The following is a 21,778-nucleotide window of genomic DNA, read 5'->3' as shown; positions in this document are numbered from 1 at the left end:
TCAATCCACTCCTCTCCGTGTCAAGACAGTAGCCCTCAATTCCACATTCATAGAAAGTCCACTAGAAAAGCAGTCGGTTGCCATCCCAGACTGTTACTCCCACTTCAGTGACGTTTTTTGCACGAAGGCCTCTCAATTACCTCCCCACCGGCCATGGGACTGCGCGATAGACTTGGTACTGGGTGAGCCAGTGCCCCGTGTAAAAGTTTATCCACTTTCACTTCCCGAACAGAAGCCCATGGAAGAGTATAACGAGGAGGCTTTACAACAAGGTTACATCCGACCCTCGACTTCCCCTGCAGTTTCTTCTTTGTTGCCAAGAAGGACGGGGGCCTACGACCTTGCATTGATTACCAGGCACTCAACAAAATAACGATAAAGTTCCGTTATCACCTTCCTCTTGTCCCAGCGGCCTTGGAACATCTTCGCGGAGCCACCGTGTTCACCAAGTTGGACCTCCGCAGTGCTTACAACCTCATCCGAATACGTGAGGGGGACGAGTGGAAGACAGCTTTTGTGACCCCTACTGGCCACTACGAATATCTCGTCATGCCGTATGGTCTTGTCAACGCTCCTTCCACCAGTCCTCAGTGCAGTTCCTTGGATACAACATCGACAGCGGTGGCATCCAGATGGATGAGGGGAAGGTGGAGGCTATTAGGACCTGGCCCACTCCTAATACCATTAAGGAACTCCAACGTTTTCTGGGATTCTCAAACTTCTACCGCAGGTTCATACACAACTACAGCACCATTACTAGTCCCCTGACCAACCTACTACGAAATAAACCTAAGATCCTTGCCTGGACTCCAGCCGCATCAGAAGCCTTTGAGAAACCCAAAGAAGCGTTTAACAAAGCTCCTGTCCTTGTTCACCTAGATCCCAGTAAACCGTTCATTGTTGAAGTCGATGCCTCTACTTCAGGAGTCGGTGCCGTATTATCTCAGCAGCAGGGGACACCAGCTAAACTCTTTCCATGTGCCTTCTTTTCATGTAAGCTCAGCCCGGCGGAGAGAAATTACGATATTGGCAACCGAGAACTCCTTGCCATCAAGCTGGCCCTCGAAGAGTTGAGGCATTGGTTGGAAGGTGCTCAACACCGATTCACAGTCTTCACTGATCACAAGAACCTGCAATATTTACGAGAGGCCAAAAGATTTAATCCACACCAGGCTAGGTGGGCACTCTTCTTCACTCGCTTTAACTTCATCATTTCCTATCGCCCAGGTCCCAAGAATGTTAAGGCAGACGCCTTGTCCTGTCTCTACGATTCAGAGGAGGAGACCAATGAGGAGCCTGAATCAATCATCCCGGACAAGTTCATCGTAAGTCCCATCCAGTGGGATTCCAGTCCATTCTCCTCCACCAATGCTTCCACGGCCGCTCCGCCGGGCTGTCCACCCGGCTTACAATATGTACCCAGGGCTCAACGAACACAGATCATCCATTCCGCTCATTCATCTCTGGGCACTGGCCACCCAGGGCCCAACAACACCCTCTCGCTGCTAAAAGATCGCTTCTGGTGGCCACAGATGGCTAGAGATGTAAGAAGGTTCGTCCAAGGTTGTGCTGACTGTGCCATCTCCAAAAGTCCACGCCACTTACCATCTGGCAAACTCCTTCCACTGCCCGTTCCCAATCGCCCCTGGTCACACCTAGGAGTGGACTTCATCACAGATCTGCCTCCCTCAGATGGTAATACCTGTATTCTTGTAATCATTGACCTATTTTCTAAGTCTTGTCGTCTGCTCCCCCTCAAAGGTCTTCCCACGGCAATGGAAACTGCAGAAATGATGTTTAACCACATCTTCCGATACTATGGCATTCCAGAGGATATTGTTTCAGATCGAGGACCCCAATTTGTATCAAGGGTATGCAAATACTACTTTAATCTCCTAGGTGTGACCATCAGCCTGTCATCGGGATATCATCCCCAAATGAACGGGCAGACCGAAAGGAAGATTCAAGAAATTGGGCGATTCCTACGAACCTTCTACCACGGCCACCAGGACTCTTGGAACCAGTTCATTGGCTGGGCCGAATACGCCCAGAATTCCCTGTGCCAACCCTCTACCGGAATGACTCCGTTCCAGTGTGTGCTCGGCTACCAGCCACCCCTGTTCCCCTGGTCCGGGGAACCATCGGATGTACCATCAGTGGATTACTGGTTCCGAGAGAGTGAGAGGCCTCAGCATGCAGTACTGTGGGTTAAGGTGTAAGGGATGGGTGTAATTACAGAAATTAATTACAGATGTAATTACATATAGGTATTTTTAAAAATATAAGTACAATGTAAAAACATGTATGTACACAATAAGTGCATTGTATTAAATGATTAATTAAGTAAGTAAGTACATAGTAGTTAAGGCCACCTAATATAAAGTGTGACCATCTAATTTCCGTTTATATGCTACCAGTTTCAGCAGCCCTGCTGAAGTGTTTCTCTCAATCTGTCTCTCTCTTTTACGTTTCTAGCCATCTCTGCCTGTCACACTTAGATTAAACAATTCCAATCTGCCTAGAGACCTTCTCTAGAGACACACCAGCACATGCAACCCAGAACTGTCAGACGCAAACCCGCTCACTCGCACTCTCTCTGTCGTGCTCTGATCAAAGCCTCATTTTGACTCTAAAATAGACCCAAATACACGTATCTTCATGCAATGACACAATATAGCACATCACTGAACTTCACGGAGGAAATCCCACATATAGATCAAACGCTCACAGAGCTCCAAGTGTGTCAGGGCTTGCTTGTACATGCACTCCAAACCATGAGGTCCAAAGGGATTGGTCTTTGAACTCAAGTCTGCTTTGGGCTGTCCAAAGGGTTTTAAGGGGGAATACTGTTTTTTTTCTCTCTCTCTACAAAACTGACCTCCATTCTTTCTCTTATGAGATAATGAAGTGCTCTTTGGGAAAAGCCAGCACAGTTTCTAGGAAACTTCTCACTAACTACTGAAAGTGCACAAGTCAGGAAGACTTACCCATATGTCTCTCTGGCAAAGGAGATGAGTTTAGCTAATTTTAACTAGACCACCGAGAAAAGTGGCCTTGATCTTTCCTGGTCTACTTAAAGGTGAAGTGTGCAATTTTTCAGTGTAACATACTTTCTCCTATTCCAACGTAAGCAGTTACAGATGTAAGAAGCTATTTGTAGGTTGATTGGCAAAAACTTTAAAAAGAGAGAAATTGACAAGACATACAATCAAAATAACATTAGAAATGACTTGGTCTCCAAATTAGAAATTTGTGAACACCACAAGCCTTTAGGTCTGTATGAAGGTAAATTAAACACTAACATTCAATTTTTGAAAGAAATTAATACTTGTATCTAGCAAGGATGCATTAAGTTGATCAATAGTGACAGCCAAGACTTTTACATTGTTAGGTTGATTTCTGTTTCAAATTAATGCTGTTCTCTTAAAAGAATCCAGAAAAAAATGCAGCACCATTTCCACAAAAATATTAAGCACCACAGCATATTACAATGATCTGAATGGCTGTTGAAAATTCAGCTTTTTCATTACAGGAGTAAATTATACTTTAAAATATATTAAAAACAAAACAGTCTCATAAAAATACGTACCTCTGCGCACTTTTTGTGCAACACCATTTTACGTACCTTGCTGCACGTTTCGCTGCAGTTTCAAATAGAAATGTCCACTGAGTGGCGCTAAAACACAGGTTCACTATTTGAACCCTGGCACGTTTTTATTACATAGATATTGGTACATATTGCTGTTTTTTTATTACGTTGCTTCCAAATCCAGCCCTAAACCTACCCGATAGTGTTAAGAAATGCAAAACTGATATAAAAACGTATTAGCTGATGCAACTGTGCCATTTGAACTTTTTTTACGCAGATTTTAACTGCTTTGTTGAACCGTAGTTACACGGGATTTGAACCGGTGCTTCTCGTCTCCTAAATCCGTCTCCGTACTCCGTGAGCTACCGAACAAACTTATCATCTATGAAAACCCATAGATATGAAGCTGGATGTGTGCGATGCTAACGTTCAAAGCATCAGTTTTCAAATCTCCCAGCATATTAATATTGTTTTGAAGTCATAACATGATATTCTTCAAGTAATTGTGCAAAAATTACGCTTTATTAATTGCAACTCTTTAAATTTGTGTGAAAGTGTTCATTTATTTTGGAAACTGCACTTATTGGTACGTATTTCATGTCACGCTAAAAAGTGCACCCAGGTATGTAAATGCCATGAGACCAGGTAGAATATTTCACAATATAACTGTATTTTACTCTATTTTTGATCAAATAAATGAAACTTTGATGAACATAGACTTCTTAAAATCTTACAGACCTCAAACTTTTAATCAATAATGTATAACTAATGTCTTGACATAAAACATATTACAAATATATTAAATGAACTTTCCTGCAACAGGCATAACAAACAGAGATAACAAACAGAACATGTCCAACTTATTACAGACAGGGGGAAGCTTTTTTAAAACAGTTATTGTATTATTACATGCATTATCTTTGACAAGAAGCCTGACCAAAAGCTCACATGAACACTATTTTTAACAAGAAGAAAAACATACTCTTTTCATTTTACATGCCAAAAAGGAGGGCTTTGTATACCGAAGCACAACCTGGCAGCTAATGCTAATGCAGGAAAGAGAAAGGCTAATAGGGTGAAAGTAGTCTGTGCCCTACATGGATGGAGGTCATACACTTCATAACATTTACTAAGAGAGAAAGAGAATGAGAGAGTGAGGGAATGAGAGAGAAATGAGGGTGAGAGGACGAGGACAGAGAGGAGGATTAAGTGAAAGAATAGACACACAAATCAGAGTGAAAGAAGAGGTGAAATGGACACTAGAGCACTGAATGTAGAGGTGAAGGTGGGAGACAGAGGGAGGTGTGAAGTGGAAGAGAGAGATGAAGATAGAAACCTCTCGAAGGATGAGAGCGAGAGAGAAGAGATGGTTGAGAAGACAATTAAAGATTGGTTCAAGGGCAAAAGAGAGTCAGGACTTAAATGAAAAAGTTTGGTTTGGGAAATAAAGCAGACTGAAAGAAATCCAAAGAATGTAAGCAAACTAGATTAAAAATGTGATTTGCCATTCATGTAAAACTCACTACCACGATGCCAGAGGGGTATGGGTACTTGTCTGAGGCCCTGAAACCACATATACAGGCAGGCAAAAAGACACGTAATCATATCACACATGTAATATACAATATCCATTGTGAATATGCCACCAATAGTAGTGAAACGCCACCTATTTGCCACACACTCACCCAAAATATGATCTTTATGGGATGTGTTGTGAGAAAGCAAAACATACACAGTCTAACACTAACACAAATGTTGGCCACTAAAATTTAGTTGCATGCGAAAAAAAAACAACAAAGTAAAATGCAAATTCACTTTCTGACAGTAGGTAGAGCTTTAAAAAAAAAAGCAGAAATACAGAAATAGTATGCAACTTTCTGTTTCTGACGTTCGATTGTCCCAGAGAAGTAAGCAAGTCAAACAGTATTTGCATGTTTTCAAACAGCCGTTCAGGTTTTTGTGTTCACTGTGGTGTAATATAAAACAACAAACAAGTAAAAAGGTACAGCGTCAAGACAGAGACGGTTCTAGATTCTTCATCTGCTATTCACTGTTGCTTAGCAAAATACGCTGTTTGTGAGTCGGTTTTATGAAACAGTGGTTGGTCACTTTTTTTCACAATGCCATGAAAAAGAAATTAGAACATAACTCTGAAATCACATTGATGACATGAAAACATCTGTATCAGTCTGAACAGATGTATTAACAGCCAATTATTCTATACTAAGCAGCCTAATGAAGACCACTATCACTGATACCAGTACTGCTAATGATGTCTCTTAAATGCATTTTCCCCTTTATCCCATAATTATAGCCTGTCAACATTACAGAATAATTGAAAGCCATTACTTTTAACATTTAATATGCTTTGAAAAATAACTTTTAATTTAAGTGAACTTTTAAATTTTATATAAATAAATGATAAGTCACTTAAAAATAAATAAGTGAACCTATACATTAAATATAGATTAATCTTTACTCAAGCTTCAAAAGTTAATCAGCAAAGAGCAGCGAGTATTTCCCCCCCCGCACACTTTTGTTCTTTGATTTACATCACTGACAGACTGCAGCAAGCAGTCCTGTGATTTTAAAACCTGATGCACATTACGCAGATCTGACACACATCTGATTTTCTCCAGACTCTTTATGATCATTTAGGACATTTTAACTCATTTAAGTTTGCGTTTATGAGGTCACTCGCCAAAAACTGCATTTTAACAGCATTTGAGCATTTTATGTATAAACTCTGTCTGAAGCAGCTTTCTATGCGCACATGTCAAATGCATGTGTTCACAGAGAGTTGCTTCACAGACAGTGAGCCAGTACAGTACCAAACTAAGTTCTCTTTTGCATCTTATTGTGCGTGATAGTGTGTTCATAAAGTCTACTGTAACGCTAACCAAAGGATGCCCTGAAATGAAGATGCTACGTTATTTGCATTATATATTTTTGAAAAAAAAAACAACAAAAAAAAACAAAAAAAATAATCGCACGATTAACGTGTTCATTTTGACAGCCCTAATTATGGAAAATATTTATTGCACCAAAGATTTGTCTTGGTGTGGATGGGCCTTTGCAGTGTAAATTGCACCTGCTCTCCTTATCCTTTTTATTTGATTCCCTTCCCACAGTTTTGTAGAGTGTTTAAAATAAAGGTGTTCACATTAATCGTTGTTCATTTCAGTAAGATTCTACACAATCTGGAATTTCGCATGAGCGTAAAAAATTGTCAAGTTCACCACGTTGACCAACAGAAAGCTGCTTGGTTTTAAAGTGAATTCTGAGCTCTGTCTCATACAATGTATGAAACTGTATATAACATGCATCAGACACATAGAGTTTCATACATTGCTATACTAATGACAATAGACAATGGGCCTTTCCAAATGCAAGTGGTCACACATTTGAAATGCATGTTAATACCAGGTGGAACAGGACCTTAGTGAGCATAACTAATGTAAGTGTAAGAACTAGAAGTGTTTTCTGTTCAATGGCTCTCACACACCACTTCACCTCACACTTAACTTCTCCACACACACACCCACACACACACACACACGCACTCACACACTGCCTCACCTCAAACATTGCTCTCTGACTCCAATTAGATCCCAATCCTCCTGCCCAGATTGCTCATTTACATTTTAATAATTTAAAATCAATCTCCCTCCACACCTGAGAACTGATTCTGAACCCTCAGCACACACACACACACACAAATGAGTGTGCGATCATGTGATGTGTGAATATATATTCCTTATAAATTCACTGATCTGTTAACCCACCTGGTGCTCTCAAATGTGTGTGTGTGTGTGTGTGTGCGTGTGTGTGCTGAGGGTTCAGAATCAGTTCTCATCTCCTGCAACATCAGCCATCAAACCAGACCCTTGCTCATGTCATGCTGAGATGTGAAAGTCATTTTGTTATGTATGTGTGAGTGAGCAAGCCACAGAGGCACAATGAGCTCCATCCTGTGAGTGAACTCAAGTGCTTCGCTCCCATATGGGTGTTACACGGTGTCTCTGTCAGCCTGCTATCACTGACTGGAGAGACATCATACCCAACTCAACCCACAAACAAGAACATGGCACCAGCCCAACTCTGCTTTACTGCTCCTTTCAGATTTCTCATCAGACTCCTCTCATGACACTGTTTGTCATGTGGTGTGCTGCAGTTATATACTTCTGATGTGTGAGATATACAGTATATATGCCGTTCAAAAGTTTGGGATCAGCAAGATTAATGTTCTTTAAAGAAGTATCTTTTGCATTTATTTGATCAAAAATAGAGGAAAAAACTGTAATATTGTGAAATATTATTACAATTTAAAACAGCAATTTTCTATTTTATTATACTTTAAAATATAAATTATTCCTTTGATCCTAAGTTGAATTTTCAGCAGCCATTGCAGTAACTTGATCCTTCATTCTGATTTATTATCAATGTTGGAAACAGTTGTGTTGCTTTTTAATTTTTTTGGAACCTGTGATACTTTTTTTCAGGATTGTTTGATGAATAAAAAGTTAAAAAGAACAGCATATTCAAAATAGAATAGATATCTTTTCCAACAATATGTCTTTACCATAACTTTTTATCAATTTAACACATCCTTGCTGAATAAAAGTATTCATTTTTCTTTTAATTCTTTTAAAAAATGACTGATCCCAAATGGTAGTATAGTATTCATAAGACTTTAGTATAGAGACCAGTTCTCACTATTAACTAGTTGCTTATTAGCATGCCTATTAATAACATATTGGCTGTTAGTTGGTGCTTATAAAGCACATATTCTGCATGACCGTATTCTACATCCCTAATTCTACCCAATACCTCAATTTAACAACCACCTTACTAACTAATAATAAGCAGCAAATTAGTAGTTTATTGAGGCAAAATTCATAGTTAATAGTTTCTTAATAGTCAGAATTGGACCTTAAAATAAAGTGTGACCATAAGGTTTTGAGAGAGTTATGCAACTATTCAATAATTGCTCACCATCATTTACAAACACATAACACTTATATTTGAATAGAAATTCCACCATTCAAAATCTGGCAGTGATGATGTCACTGATATTTTTATACTTATTTATTTTCTTTACACTGCAAAAGTAAAACAATAGACAGAGAGGCTGCCTTTATCTATTTATCAATCTATACTGAATACTACTAGTAGTCAATCAAAAATGATTTTTTTTGTTGGCCAATATCTTAGAGAGCAGGGTGGTTGATATAAAGCTGATATGTCATCCTGGACCACAAAACCATTCATAAGTGTAAATTTTTCATAATTGCTTTCCATTGATGCATGGTTTGTTAGGATCGGACAATATTTGGCCGATATACAACTACGTATTTAAAAATCTGGAATCTGAGGGTTCAAAAAAATCAAAATATGGAGAAAATCGCTTTTAAAGTTGCCCAAATTAAGTTCTTAGCAATGCATATTACTAATCAAAAATTAAGTTTTGATATATTTACGGTAAGAAATTTACAAAATATCTTCATGGAACACCCTGAAGGGTCAATGAACACCCATTGACCCTCACAATGTATTTTTGGCTATTGCTACAAATATACCCCAGCGACTTAAGACTGGTTTTGTGACCCAGGGTCACATATATGTGAGTAAGCAACACAAGCATAATGCATTAATTTACTGCAATTAAATTGATTTATTTTACAAAATATTTAATAAAATAATTTTACGTAATTTGAAAATGAATCTTGATATTTTAATTAATCTATAATATATATATATATATATATATATATATATATATATATATAATTATTATTTTTTAAACTTTAGATACTACTTGATTCCGTAATAAAGACGGATAAAGAAATGGTCAAACACATTAGTAAAAACAACCCTAAATTCTATAGGAAAATAAAAATCCTGCTTCTGACTCTGGCCAAACAAAACAAAAATGTTTCAGTTAATGCAGATCATTAAAAACTGCCAAATATAGGCCAATATTTTGATTATGGAGATATATTTGTTGACCACTAATTACTACCAATCTCTCTCTATATATATTTGGGATCTACAACAGAGTTGCTTGTTAATGATTTGATGAAATGTCATATATACCCACAACAAAGCATGGACCGGCTGAAGTCTTCAGACATTCTTCCAGTAATTTCATCCGTAGTCTCTGCAGCTCTGGACTGTCCCACTCCTCTGGATCAATTCCCCAGTACAGGTCCACCACCTGGAAAACACACATACACAAATATTTAACACACCACTGAAATATACAGACACACTGATGCAAACAACTTCCAGTTGCAACTTATAAGATTTGAATACATTTTCTTTTAATACATTCCTTATTCAACTCAAAGGAGAGATTTAGTGGAAAGTTCTTTCTTTTTCTTTCTTTCTTTCTTTTTTAAAGATTTATTTTTGCTGTTTTATGCCTTTATTTTGATAGGAAAGTAAGTTGACAGTAAGCAAAGTGGGATGGGATCGGGAAAAGTCCATGAACCGGAACTCGAACTCGGGATGCCCAAAGCGTAACATGCCGGCATGCTCCCTGCGAATTGGCACCGAGAGTTTAGTGGAATGTTCTGGTTACTTTTTTCTTACAATGAAAAAAGAACTGCCACAGGATTCATAGAGGCACTTGAAGAATAAAATTTTATAAGACCTATATATCAACACCCTTAACTAAAGCCTAATTCTTTTTTATTACTAAGTAAGGAAGGTCTAGGGAGTAATGAATGCCTGGGAGAGTATGAATTTCCACACTCTTTCAGCACACATTAGCACTTTAAAAGGAACCACAGGGAGAGGGATGAGGGAAGAGACAGAGAGAGACTGAGAGAATGAGAGAAAGGAAGAGAGGAATGTAACAAGAAGAGCAATGCTGAGAATGTGTTCCTGCAGTCAGCTAAATGCTGCACTCACGCTGGGACACATTAAACTGCTTATTGCTCACAATTAAGAGTCTCTAATAATTTTGAGTGTGTTTTCAGAATCACTACAAGAGTTTGAGTCTGACTGCACATATGTACAGTATGTCCAGCAACAGCATAATAACCTCATAAAGAGCCATTCAAAATGGTTGTCTTGTATATTGATTGTTACGAAGAACAATATGCCAGCTGCCATACCGTTTTGATTAAATTAGTTGAAATTTCTCCACATACAACCACATACAATTTTTGAGCACCAAATCAGCATATTAGTAGGCTATGCTTTCTGAAGGATCATGTGACACTGAAGACTGAAGTAATGTCTGCTGAAAATTCAGCTTTTCCATCACCTGAATAAATTACAATTTAAAATATATTAAATCAGAAAACCTAAAAGAGTTTAGGTTAGTTAAGTTTATTTCGTTTACTCAACAGGGACCATGCACAACACAGCTGTTGTGCCAGAGTTTGCTATAAAGCTAATTTGCTTTCTGCACTCCCTGGGCAATACAACATAAAAGTACAGCAGTACAATACAATAAAAAAAGAGCTTAAATGTGCATACAATATATCACATATTATATTCCACATAAAAGATCACTGAGAGCCAAGGTCCTGCAGAGTTTCACTCTAACCCTAATCAAACACACATGAACAAGCTAATCAAGGTCTAAAGGTGCGTTCATGCCATATCGTAATAACCGTAATTACAAGATACCAACTTGTAAAAAGCGTTGATGTCCTTGTAGAACTCGTAATTACAACTTGTGAACTGTCTGGGAGTTTTCAGAGAGCTACGGCTTGTACCACGTGACAGCTGCACCTCACGCGGAACCAGAGAAAAATGGCGGAGCTTTCAAAGAAAGCTATTACTGCTCTAAAAAAGGGGAAAATACATACATATGTAGATATTATAATGTACTATAATTTAAAAACATATTATGTAAGTGTTCATTCATACTGTTATTATTTTTTTGTTGTTTGTTTAGGTTAGCAATATTTATCGCTGTCATTAATAATAGCAACAAACAAATGGTTTGTAATTATTTTTTACCTTTTCTGTGTTCTGCAATATTTAGCAGTAGCATACAAATGTAATGTTATGTGTTTTACAGCTGCCAGTAACATTTTTACGCAGTCACAGGTTCATTTTGTTGACTGTCGCTATAGAAACGGATAATCCCCAGCCCAGGGACGTGAACAGCACCGAGTTGAACGTCACATGTTGTCATCTCAGAATTACGGTAATTACGACATGGCGTGAACGCAGCATAAAGCTACAGGCAGGTGCCTCTTTATCAAGGCTGGAACAAAACTCTGCAGGACTGTGGCTCTCCAGGACTGACCCTGACCACCCCTGAGATCACTGATCACATAATTGATTTGTCTCAAGCCTTATTTTAATTTGTTTACTCAGAACCACTTTCACCAAAGGATTTATTAGCAAATAGCAAAAATTAAGATTGTCAGTATGATTCATTTCTGGGCAAAAACTCTCCTTGCCTGGATAGAGCAGGGAGTGCAGCGACACTATTTCCCCCTGTGGCGTTATAGAACAGCTTCAGCAGAATTATTTTTAACATGGGCTAAAACAGATCATTGCATAATAAAACACTGATTTATAATACAACAACTGTACTTCATTATACAAGAGACTATATCTAAAATGAGGAGCAATCACGTCAAGAAGAAAAATAATACAATTCCAGATTTGCTTAATGGATGGAGCTTAAGTGATCAAGTAAGGAGCTGTCAGATGGTGGAGGAGCTGGGGATGGAGAGCAGTAATGAGCACAGTGCGGAACTATATGAGCAGCTGAAGTGTTGCTGAAAAGGCAACTTAAATAGAACGCAGACTGCTATGTGCTTAATTCCTATAGGTAAACACGGATCAGCTGGTCATCAGCTGATGCGAGCTTGACTGACCTGGCCTGCCTGAACTGATGCTATGCGTCATTTTTAAATAATATACTTGGTGTTTCTATCTGCTTAAAAAACACAGACAGATGCATTTACACATATACACACTCTTGCACCCACAAACCAAAAATGGTTCACCTGCATTGGTGGCAAAATGACGGCGGAACAAGAGACTGAGGGAGTGAAATTGCTTGTGTCTTTGTGTGTGTGTGTAGTAATGGACTTAATGAAGAGAGACAGGACATTTCCTCAGCACCAGTATGGCAGGACACAGGAATATCCCTGGACACATTTGTCAGAATCAGTGTCACTGGTGCAGATAATTCAAACGACAAACACGCTGCAGGGGGAATCTCTCTCTGCTGCACGCATATGAGCATGTGTATGCTGAAGGACTGGGGCTCCGTTATCAAGTATGTGTTTCTGTGTGTGTGTGTGTGCTGATCACATCTGTTCAGTGTGTGAGTATGAGTGTGATTAGTTTAATTCGATGTTGATTTAATGTGTCTATGCTGGTCACGTCTTTCTCTTTCTTGCAATCTCAAGCAAGTCCAATAAAATTCTGATGTCATTCACATTGTGGTGGCTCTTTAGGACCCCAAACACATTTATTTTGCTCAGCTGGCAAAAACCAAGCCACTGTGAGTCCTGCCATCCTCCCAGACTTAACAAATACAATCATGGCTTCCATCCAAGAGCATATAAAGCACAAGAGACTGCCTACATAATGTGAGCTCTACACTAAACCTCTCTATGCTAATCAAACTTCTAAGAAGAGAGAAATACTTCATATGAAAAATGTTCAGCTTTTTATCTATATGTTACAATGCTGAAAAGGAAAATCCATGCCAAATCGGCTGTAAGGGGGTGAAAAAAAAGTATTGGTAAAACTTTACAATAAAGACCTTTTTTTTTTTTTTTACATTATTAGTTCATGGCCTAATGTACAACATTAGCATTTAGCATAGCATAGCATAGCATTAGCATTAGCAAACAGCATTTACTACTGCACTGTAAAACAATTCAGATAAAATAACTCCACTGTTTTGTGTCAATTTAAATTTGTATATTCCTCATTGGCCAATACATTTGTGAAGGCAGCTACAGATTTCTTGTTCAGCAACTTTCTCAATTAGTAACAGAATTGTTTCTTCTGTAGAAACAATTATTTTACTAAGCAAAGATATATGGGATATAGATTTAAATGGTTTAACACAGATCTCAATATCTCGATAATTGACACACAAACTTCAAGAATGGTGACGATCAACAAATGTAAAAAGATGAGCTCTTAACATCACAACACAACAAAAATGACAACAGCAAAAGTTTAAATAAAACCAGCAAACAGCAAAAACAAGGACTTAATTTTCACATTCTGATTAACAGGTTTTGACAGGTTTTACATATACACTATTGCTGATATCATAATAATGTTTATTCATAATAATTCATAATAACAAATCAGTACATGTAAATATTAACATGAATCTAAATTATTAAAAACACTGTTAATTGTTTATAATAGCTAATGGATTAACAAATTGAGCCTTAACGGAAGGTGTTACCAGTGTATTACTTTTCACATTCTGATTAACAGGTTTTGACAGGTTTTACATATACACTATTGCTGATCTATTAAAAAATCAATCAATCAATCCATCCATCCATCCATCCATCCATCCATCAATCCTCATGATGCAAAATAAAATTGGGGTATATACTGGTCTTGATGTCAAAATGCAAATAGACACGTGCACCTAGACACGAGTAAGCCGCCAGAAAGCCATTACAGATGTTTTCATAAAGAGTGAAATCAGGATAAAGGGCAAACATCAGGTTTTGCTTAAACCATGTTTACATGACTTTACATGTTGTTGGTTTATTACGCACTCAATGTAAGATCATGCATATAACACACTCATTGACCTTCTACATTGTCATCAGGAGTAAGAACAGGACAGGCCTTTTTAATCTAGAAATGACAGCTAACAGGCTTCAAGTGTGATAGTCACGTTTGATTATTCTTTGTGATTGGCTGATCACAACAAAGACTGGCAAGAAGTTTTCTTATTGGCTGGACTGCGTTTTGGCTGCTGGCAGTGGAGCAAGTGGTGGGAGAGCAGTTTTCACTTAAACAGAGTGAGTACAATCAGTCATGCTTTCACACGCACGCGCTGACACTCGTGCACAAACACTTACACACATTGAGCTTGATGGATCTGAACTATTAACTAACCAAGCAATTAGAGTGTGACAGCAGAGCCCCTGGGAAAGACTGATAACAAGGTATATAGACGGTTAAGAAGCCCAAACATCTGGACACGACAACACAGATGACAAACACACCCTCCTTAGATTCCACTGAACAACTGAGAGAGGGACACAAGGAGACAATTAGCATGCATCTGATGCTTTTCATAAAAACAAACCTGAGAAGATTAATCAAGGAGCTGACAGACAGTTAAAAAGCTGTGATGTTCAGCAAAGCTATAGTATTTTGGGGAACTCAAGCCACAATGCCATCAAATTTGTAATAAGTGGATGAGTTAGCAGAGTCCACCATATGAGGGAAATTAATGGCTTAGCGTATTCCCTGTATGCTAACACAAGATTTTATGAACACAGCGTCTGCTACTGATTCCTTAAATTACGACAGCTGTCATCTACTTTAATGATCCCCATATTTGTAAATGACAACCTAATCACATTGTTATGAACTATGAAAACAGCTCAATTTAACTGGTATCATGAGCAAAGAACTATTACAAACACTGAATTCTGTTTCCTAGCTTTCTTTAATGTATTACAGCCCACATTCAAACCACACAGGGCTACACAATCGCGTTTTTCAAAGAATATGCAGCGAGTATCGTTAAATGCAGTATATTGCACCCCGACGTGGAGTAAAAGAGACTGAAATGCTGTCATTTTCCACTAATAGTGCAACCATAGAAATGATGATGAGGTTTACTCAGCTACTGAGGGCTCTGGCCATAAAATTTCATAACATGAGGCAAATATGACTGTATTTACATAATTACACAGCTCAAACTGAGGATTTGCAAACATAATGCTTCATAAATCCCAAATGGCTTGTGATAAAGGATGAAAGTGTGTCAAACTGGTCAATGTCAGTGCTGGAAAAGTTCTACATTTAAATTCAAAACTTGCCCTGAAGACATTTGAGGTGACATCAAAGTATAGCCATAAACTAAATCAATGGAAAATTTCACCAAAAAAAATCATAGACAAAATAACTCAAGCACTGTTGTTGACAGGTTTTAATACTTTCAAGCTTTACTGCATCTATAATCTGTCTTCAAAGGACAACGTCTCGCGCTTCTTCTCTTTTCTCTTCGGTTTTCATGATTATTCCGAGAACTTTCAGACGATGCCTTGAAGATGGAACGAAAGAGAATGAAATCATGTAGAAAACTATCCTAAAAAACAGCCCACAGATCACCCCTGAATTAAAGAACAGAGGCAAATCTTTGTATGCGACTGAAGAAATAAAAAATAAATCTGTTGTGAGGAACAGTCTTGTTTTGTAATGAAAGTATCTGGGTGACATGCTGTCAATTACTTGATGGTGACATGATTATTCATATAGAGAAGCACATATATCGGGACCATTTAGGCTTCTATGGCAGATTTTTTTTTACATTCATTGACATCTGTTCATATTGTGTGTATACATATGAGTGAATACTGTATATTTAAAATAATTATCAGACTGAATTATGCAATACAAGCAAGCCATGGACCAGCTGTGACTTCTTTCTCAAACTTGAAATTTCAAAATTCCCGAGGAAGCAGGGAAGTCCTAAACAAAAGGGAGTATATATATGAAATTTTATGAAAGAATTCCAGTAACACTTTAGTATAGGGACCAACTCTCACTATAGTTGCTTATTAGCATGCGTATTATTAACATATTGGCTGTTTATTAGCACTTATAAAGTATATATGCTGCATGATCATATTCTACATCCTTAATCCTACCCAATACCTAAACTTAACAATGACCTTACTAAGCATTAATAAGCAACAAATTATGATTTTTTGAGGCAAAAGTCATAGTTAATGGTTTATTAATAGTGAGAACAGGACCTTAAAATAAAGTATGATCGACATCCCATAGTGTATTTTAGATGTACATGGGGTATGATATATTTCACAAAACAAAAATGTTGCACTTTATTCTTAACTAGTATAACAACCTATATATAATTACACATATCTACAAACAGCTATACTATATCAGTAAACAGAAACCGTAATCTAAGATTCAGCTTGTTTTGGCTGCCTGCAGCGATCACTATTTCTGCTAAATAGAAAACGATCATCTAAATGGTAAACAGCACAAGAGTCAAATGGTTAGAAGTTATGAGCAGATTTCATGATGAGATCCAAAACGGTTGAGCGGAGGATACAAACATCATTTACAATGCAGTTGCCAGTTTCACCCCGATGAAAAGGCCCGCAGATTCTCCTGAGACGAGTTATGATTTATCATCCTTCTGGCTCCTGCCTCTACATGAATGTATCACTTCAAGAGAAGACAAATGAGTCAACTTATTGCCCCCATTAAGGGCCAATTAGAAGAGAAATATGATTCTCCAACGTATACATTGGTCGAATGCTATATTTTACGCTTACACCGTTCGATTATCGAAAACAAGAAGAGAATAAGAGAATAAGACAACACAAGCATCTACAAGAGCAAAAGTAGAAGCGAAACAGAGGCACACCAGGAGATGAAAACCGTAAGAAAGCAAGGAATAAAAAGGCCTGTCAGAAGTCCCCTGATTTAAGAGGCTGTTAGCTCACCCACCCTGCAGAGAGAACCATGTTCCTCAACCCCTCAGAGCAGTCACCAATCTCCATGCCTTCATCTCATCTCACAAACTACCCACAATGCACTGCTCTTGAGTGCCTCTGCAATTAGACTACTGCTATGGCAACCAGCTGCCTAGCCTGCTCGCCTTTTCAATTTAGAGAGAGAGAGAGAGAGAGACACGTGAGGAGAGAGCAGCCAAATGTTAAAACCATAAAACCTTTACATCAGTCATGTCTATGCCTGGAATGAAAATGGCCGTTTTTTTCTGCAAATGGCTAAATCGATGCGCTCCAGCTGAAAATGTAGAAGCCACCTCAATTCCACACAAGCCCATGGATCAACGCACCAACAGCAAGGCGTAACCTCCAAACCCCATGAGGAATGAGCGTTTGTATTTCAGTCTTTCTATCTTTTCATCTCTCTCTGTCTCTTTCTGTTTACCTTTCGGCTGTTTTCCATCCCTTTTTCTCACCTTCTCATCTGCTGAAGCTCCAATGAGTGCTGACAGATCCAATGTGCTCTCGCCAGCATGGAGCTCTTACACAACAGGCCATGAATTCCCAGGGTGACTGTAGGGGTTGGGGTTGGATTCATAGCCTGCTGAGGAGTGCGAATGAGCCACCAAATGATGGTTACATAGGTCATAATCCCACTCTACCACCTTTATGACCTTAAGCAAGGCAATTAAGTCAGGCACAAACTGCTAATATCCTTTTCCCTCCACCGGTACACTTTTCTGTGTTAACGCACCTTTTCTGGATGTCACAAAATCCATTTGTTCCACAGGAAAGCGCTGAAGGACATTCATTTGATCACAATAGGCCTTTATCACAGTCCGCGTGTCGTCACATCCGGCTCCGATTAGTAGCGTAAAGAAATTTCCGCCTGCTTTATTGTCAATGGACAGATGCCAGTTTTGTGAAGAAAATTAAACTAATTTAGTTCAGTTGAACATTGACGAAATAAACGACAATGTTAAAACTGCGTATTTATACCGATTCCATACCATGTATCATGTCATCCTTCATTTTAATGTGTAACATTAGCCTATCTGAGCGACGCGACTGTCAGATTACTGAAGAGCACACAGCTCAAGTTACTGCCAGAGGAATACTCAGACTTATATAATTTTAATTTTATTTTTAATATTATATTGTTTATTTTTGCATTATATTTATTGTGATTAACCTCCAGTTCTTGTTCACAGTAAATTATATTCAATCGTTGCACGCAATCACGGAGAATAACTCAAGATGATCAAACTTATTTTTAATTATCGTCTATGGGCTGAAAATATTTCTTTATTTGAACAACTTCAATTTGATGCGATTATAGAGGATTGCATCAAAAATGTGAGCATTATGTTTAATACAAGTTTGCTCTAAACCTTTAATTTAATCCTTCTATACAGTCTTTAGTCATAATGTTTTAAGCTTTGGCTAATTCTAATGCTTATTAATGTGATATATTGTTTGTATAGTTTTCTCGCTGTTCTGTAATGAAATAAGGTGATCAGACTGTGAAGAATTGCCTATACACATACAGTATGCCTCGCACGCTCCTGTTTAAGTCATGAAATATGCATTGGGATATCGTGACAACATATTCCATCGTTTCATAATACTCAATTAATTGTTGTAAACTGAGATTGGTGTCTTTAGAAGACGTATATGTGCTGAATTCTACATAAATAATCCACAACAATGCCATGCTATGGGCACAGTCATTGATAGAGGCTACAGTGGAAGTTCTTTTACGCTACTATTTGAATCTTCCGCTTTTCGAACGCGGAAGTGTGATAAAGGCCTATAACAGAACAAAAGATGTAGAAGAGGCTGGTCACAATCACAATTTGAGTCAGAAGTCCAGCAGTAGTTTTGTTTCTAGTTAAAAAAAGGACTAAAACTTAGTTTTGTCCACTGGCTTGGTAACTGGATTTTTGAGATGAGGACATTGCACTAAAAAATAAATGAATACATTAGAGTCTATTATTTAGTTATAGCAATTGTTAGCCATACATTATTATCTGTATATTTTACATAAATTTGTTAGTTAGTCTTTAGATTTTCCCGAAACGTCTATAATAGGCCGTTGAATGGAAGGTTCCATTGTGACTCTCCATACTATGCTACACCATGTGGTGTAACAACATGCCCCAGACTAAATGCTGTGTAAATCAAATAATACTTCATAAGTTAATCAGCCCTCTAAATCTATGAGAAATAAAATCTGTCAAAAGTCTGTGACCTTGAAGCATGTGACTGGCCATTTCATTTAAACATATTTCTTTTAAAGCTGGAGATGTTCTGATTGAGAAGCTGGATCATTCGGTGACACTTTAGTATAGGGACCAATTCTGACTATTAACTAGTTGCTTATTAGCATGCCTATTATTAACATATTGGCTGTTTATTAGTACTTATAAAGGACATATTCTGCACGACCATATTTTACATCCATAATCCTACCCAATACCTAAACTTAACAACTACCTTACTAACTACTAATAAGCATAAAATTAGTATTTTATTGAGGCAAAAGTCATACTTAATGGTTTGTTAATAGCAAGAATTGGACCTTAAAATAAAGTGAGACGGAACATTCTAATTAAACCATCACTTTAAGCCAATACTGTCAATTAAAAAATTTAAATCATTTTACATACACTGTTAGACATTTCTGTAATTTCTGCAGTTATTTACTGTATATCACCCAGTATAATACTGCAAATTCTCTTTACAGTAAATAACTGTAATACCATTTGCATCATGGGAATTTTCTGTGACATCAGAGCCCACATACAGAGACTTACTGTATTTTCAAAAATCGCTGTATACTACTGTATTTGCTGTTACGGCCTCTTTGGCGCCATTCTGTTGCGGTTGTTTTATTTTCCTAATTTCTTACATTTGAATTGACACGATTTGCCCTGCACCGTGTCTACAACGCCGCAACAGCTTGGGACTGACTACACTGGATGTGTTACATCGCTTGTAATGATTGGAAAATCCGTTTGTACTTCGTGTCAGAAACAGTGCGAGCGCTTGGAGAACATCTGTAAGTCAGAAATATACCGGGGCATCACATTACTGTCCGCATTCACTGTAGATAGTATATATAATGTGTTCTATATTGTTTTTTATCGAGTCGCGCTTAGTGTGATTTTATCATTTTTTTATGAACCCGCGAGAGTTTCCGCTTTGTGTCGATGCACCTTACGAGATAATAAGACCTGCAAGCAATGCAAAAATATATGTACGTTTGTCTGTGTGTTTGTGTCAGATTTTTGCACACCAGTTTACCTAACGTTTACCTAACCTAACATTTGCCCGTCAACATGGCGGTAACAATCTTACTATGGTAAACTGCACTGTCGTTTCAAACGACTTTTGTTAGCTTATTGAATTAAGTTACCGAATTAAAATTATTTTTAACGAGCAACGCTTATCTTATATTAAAATTAGGTTAACTAATGTGAAAGTTTGTTCAGGTGTTAGTTAATGTTGGCCAGTTGCCTACTGAGAAAATAAAATCGTATATTAGCTTGTAAGTTAAACAAGTTTTATGGCTAGCTGCCTTTTCCAGTTTTAGAATTAGTTTGTTATAGTTTTTAAAGGAATTAAAAATTTACTGCATTTTTTTGTATTTGTGTTTTAAAGGCAACTGCAATGAAGCATCAAGAAAGACATGTGGAGCAGCGCCAGCCACCCTGAGACTGATAATTCATGGTAAGAGAACAACTATGGTTTTGATAGGTTTGTGTATTCTATATGGAGTTTGCCTTTTAAAAGTGTGTGATTTCTACTTGTTTTTCAGAGAAGACATTTCTGTCACTAACAAAGTGGATGGTGAGCAAAGGTGGTGGCCACGTTTTGGAGCAGCACCTGGGTTTTGCAGATGTTTGTCTTTGGCTGTGTCTTTTTCCCCATTATGTTTCTGTTGCCTAAAGATTCTTTGTGAGGATGAATCCAGAGGACACAACATAATGCACTGCAAAACGTCCTAAGACAGGAGAAATTGTGAAGATGCACTGTTCCAGCATTGGAAGACTATATTTTTAAGCGTTATACATGCAATGTTTCAAATAAAGAATTTGATATTTTGAAATTATTGTGTCTGTTTTAATTGAATGCCAGTAGTACCTATGTAGAGTAATAATAAAATGAATTCTATATAAAAATAATCAAATCTAATGAAATCTATAAATGAATGAATTACAGTAGTATACTGATGAATTGGGTTTTTCACAGTAATTTACTGTAAAACAGTACAGTTTGCAACTGTAAATCAAATACAGTTTGCTACTGTAAATCTTAATGACAGTATATTAAAATATTCACATATTGAATTATCTTTTTTTTTTTTCAGTATTTTCAGTATTTTGTCATAAATCATTATTACTGTGTGTGTATATTGTGCAGGGCAATGTTTAATCACAATTGCTTATCTTCTGTAAATCCAACTTAGTCGTACCAAACCATGAGTTAATAAACATTCATACAA

The 21,778-nt window shown here is 37.6% G+C and overlaps 1 protein-coding gene across 1 annotated transcript in view; it reads right to left on the bottom strand.

Annotated features, from left to right (window-relative positions):
• LOC131543371 (NACHT and WD repeat domain-containing protein 2) overlaps positions 1-21,778 on the bottom strand; it is a 69,500-nt gene that overhangs the window by 23,326 nt on the left and 24,396 nt on the right. The window contains exon 4 of the mRNA XM_058780638.1: positions 9,690-9,806. Coding sequence (XP_058636621.1) covers positions 9,690-9,806 — 117 coding nt within the window. The remainder of the gene's footprint in view (positions 1-9,689; positions 9,807-21,778) is intronic.

The sequence above is a fragment of the Onychostoma macrolepis genome, chromosome 07 (genome assembly GCF_012432095.1).
Source record: "Onychostoma macrolepis isolate SWU-2019 chromosome 07, ASM1243209v1, whole genome shotgun sequence".
Classification (NCBI taxonomy): Eukaryota; Metazoa; Chordata; class Actinopteri; order Cypriniformes; family Cyprinidae; genus Onychostoma; species Onychostoma macrolepis.
The sequence above is the reverse complement of the archived record's forward strand: the minus strand, read 5'-3'. Positions and strand labels throughout refer to the sequence as shown.